Source organism: Lithobates pipiens, unplaced genomic scaffold (assembly GCF_037356315.1).
Source record: "Lithobates pipiens isolate NorthernLeopardFrog02 unplaced genomic scaffold, aLitPip1_a1.2 Scaffold_3, whole genome shotgun sequence".
Lineage (NCBI taxonomy): Eukaryota > Metazoa > Chordata > Amphibia > Anura > Ranidae > Lithobates > Lithobates pipiens.
In genome coordinates, this window is record NW_027507790.1 from 669,190 (window position 1) to 672,536 (window position 3,347).

Genomic DNA, 3,347 nt, shown 5'->3' on the forward strand with positions numbered 1-3,347 from the left:
CTCTTTCCTATTGTTGAATTATTAACACTGACCTTAACTGAAGCATATGAGGCCTGCAGTTCTTTACATGTTATTCTGGGTTCTTTTATGACCTCCTGGATGAGTTGTCGTTGTACTCTTGGAGTCGTTTTGGTAGGCTGGTCACTCCTGGTAAGATTCATCACTGTTCCAAGTTTTCTTCATTTGTTGATAAAGGCTCTCACTGTGAATTGCTGGAGTGCCAAAGCCTTAGAAATGGTGTTGTATCCATTTCCAGACTGATACATGGCAATTACTTTGTTTCTCATCTGTTCTTGAATTTCTTTAGATTCCAGCATGGTATTTTGCCTTTTGAGATCTTTTAGCGTGCTTCACATTTTCAGAAAGCTTCTATTTAAGGGATTTCTTTCAGCTCTGGCAGTAATTAGGCCTGGATGTGGCAAGTAAAGTTTAACTCAGCTTTCCAAAAAATATGGTCAATCACAATCTATTCATGATTTCACAAGGTTGGCAAATTACTTTTCACATAGGGTCTGGCAGGTGTGGACAGCCATTTTCCCTTAATTATGAACTCATCATTTAAAAATGCATTTTGTATTTACTCGGTTTATCTTTGCATAATATAAAAATTTGTTAGATGATCTGAATCACTTAAGTGTGACAAATAAGCAAACAAAATTTTTTTTTTAGGAAGACCTGTACAACAATAGCTTTGGTTTTACGCATTCTTTAAAAAGACTGTAATTTACCTCAATCTTAGCTATATGTATACTGAATCCTGATACATTACTTGAATCTACACTCTTTCAGATGATATCTTTGGAGTTGGAAATGAAGGGAAATTTTACAAATGTCCTCAGTACCTTCATTATTTTGGGGTTCCCCAGTTCCCCTCTTGTCCAGATGCTATTTTTCTTCATATTTCTTTTCATGTATATTTTGACCATTGTAGAAAACCTTTTTATCATCATAATAATCTACTACAGTCCCAAATTACATAAGCCAATGTATTTCTTTCTGGGGAATCTGTCCTTCCTTGAGACATGGTATGTGACAGTCACTGTCCCTAAATTACTGTCCATATTTCTAAATGGAAATAATACAATAACATATGTTGGTTGCATGTCCCAGCTTTTTTTCTTCCTTTACCTGGGCTGCACGGAGTGTGTTTTATTAACTGTTATGGCATTTGATCGATATGTGGCAATCTGCAATCCTCTACATTACCAGACTATAATGAACTGGCACATCTGCTTTATTCTAGCTCTTTCTACCTGGCTTATTGGCTTGGCTATATCTCTTCTAAAGATTTACTTTATCTCTAAGCTAATGTTTTGCCATTCAGTAATCATCAACCATTTTTATTGTGACGTGTCACCTATACTTAATCTTGCATGCACAGATATGACATTGACAGAACTTGTAGACTTTATTCTTGCTCTGGTTATTCTTTTGGTGCCACTTTTACTCACTTGCCTCTCATATTTGTGTATATTGTCTACTATCCTTCAAATTCGAAATTCAACTGGACGCAAAAAAGCATTCTCAACTTGTGGCTCCCATCTGGTTGTCGTCATCATGCTTTATTCAACCACTATTTTTATGTATGCTAGACCAAGTAAGGCTCAGTCTATTAATTCTAACAAACTGGTCTCTGTTGTCTACACAGTGGTGACACCCTTTCTCAACCCAATTATTTACTGCTTAAGGAACAGGGAGGTGAAAGCAGCCATTGAGAAACTTGTCTACAGGAACTGATATGAAAAGTCAACTGTGTGTAGTAATTTATTCTGCAAGTGCATCTGCTCCAGAGCTTAGTAAATAAGCAGAAACTTTGCTGACTTCCATCATCCAATCATGTTCCAGAAAAAATGCTGTTTTATTCCTTGCACGTGATTGGGAACTCTTTGCAAAGTGAAGCCTTACCTCATTTACTAAGCTCTTGAGCATCTGCACTTGGAAAGTGCACAGTCTATTTGCCTTTAGTAAATGAACCCCTTTGTGCAGCACTTGACTTTTAATTTAACATTGGAAACTTGAAAACCTTAAAGAGGAGGTCCGCCCACCACTGAAAAAAATTAAAAGCCAGCAGCTGCACTGATAAAAATCACTGATCACCGAAATCACTAGTAAAAAAAAACATAATAATAAAAATGCCATAAATCTTTCCCCTATTTTGTAGATGCTATAACTTTTGCGCAAACCAATCAATATACACTTATTACAATTTTTATTACCAAAAATATGTAGAGGAGTACATATCAGCCTAAACTGAGGAAAAAAATGTTTTTTTATATATTTCTGGGGTTATTTATTATAGCAAAAAGTTAAAAATATTGCGTTTATTTCAGGATTGTTGCTCTTTTTTTGTTTATAGCAAAAAAATAAAAACCACAGAGGCGATCAAATACCACCAAAAGAAAGCTCTATTTTTGGGGAAAAAAAGGAAGTATTTTGCTACAACGTCGCATGAACGCACAATTGTCAGTTAAAATGACAAAGTGCCGAATTGCAAAAAGTGCTCTGGTCAGGAAGGGGGTAAAATCCTCCGGGGCTGAAGTGGTTAAAAAAACTGTGGGGGAGTGCTATTAGTATCATTTGAAACGTATACAATATTTTCGGGAGATTGACCATTCTTAACATATTTATCCTTCCCATCTAATTTGTGTTTTAATCTTGTTGAGCAGAGGGATGTAGTTAGCTTGATATAGTTTCCCCAGTGGGGCTGTCAGCTTAATGTTAATTCTCCCCCCCCCCCCCCTTGTAAATGGGAATTCTCTCTGTAATGCTAATTCTTCTTTCTTATCCATACTTATGTTTAGTATTTCCGACTTTACTGGGTTGATCTTAAAATTTGAGAGTTCCCTGTACTTTTCTAATTCTTTTATTATATTAGGGAGTGTCATTCTGGGCTTAGTTATATATCATAATATACTGTATCATCCGCGTATGCTGCAACCTTATGTTCTTCTTCTCCCACCTTCATCTCTCCACACTATTCCATATGGTTGCTAAAAAAGGTTCCAGCAATAGTACATACAGGAGGGGTGAAAGCAGGCACCCTTGTCTTGTTCCAATAGACAACTCAAAGGAGAGCGACATACTTCCATTAACCTGAAATAAGACCAACTCAATGATTGTGGTGTGCTTGCCATCATCTCAATTACATCATATCCTCATTAGGTGAGATTTTTAAGGCAAGCAAAAACTTTTTAATTATAAAACTATAAAATGTATAAAATAATATTATAAAATATTCTTTTATTGAAAAATTACTATCATAAAAAATGTAAAAGGAGCATGTACAATCTTTACATAAACATGAATTCAAATGAAATATATCAAAAGTACTTCACAGTCAAATGGTT

The 3,347-nt window shown here is 35.5% G+C and overlaps 1 protein-coding gene across 1 annotated transcript; it reads left to right on the plus strand.

The window, feature by feature from the left end:
* The first annotated feature begins 774 nt into the window (after positions 1–774).
* Positions 775–1,767, plus strand: LOC143940081 (olfactory receptor 6B1-like). Its single transcript, XM_077461128.1, has one exon. The coding sequence runs from the start codon at positions 790–792 to the stop codon at positions 1,735–1,737; it is 948 nt and encodes a 315-aa protein (XP_077317254.1). The 5' UTR covers positions 775–789; the 3' UTR covers positions 1,738–1,767.
* The last annotated feature ends 1,580 nt before the right edge of the window (positions 1,768–3,347 follow it).

Coding starts and splice junctions, on each gene's coding strand:
- LOC143940081 (XM_077461128.1), top strand. CDS start 790: ATGATATCTTTGGAGTTGGAAATGAAGGGAAATTTTACAAATGTCCTC.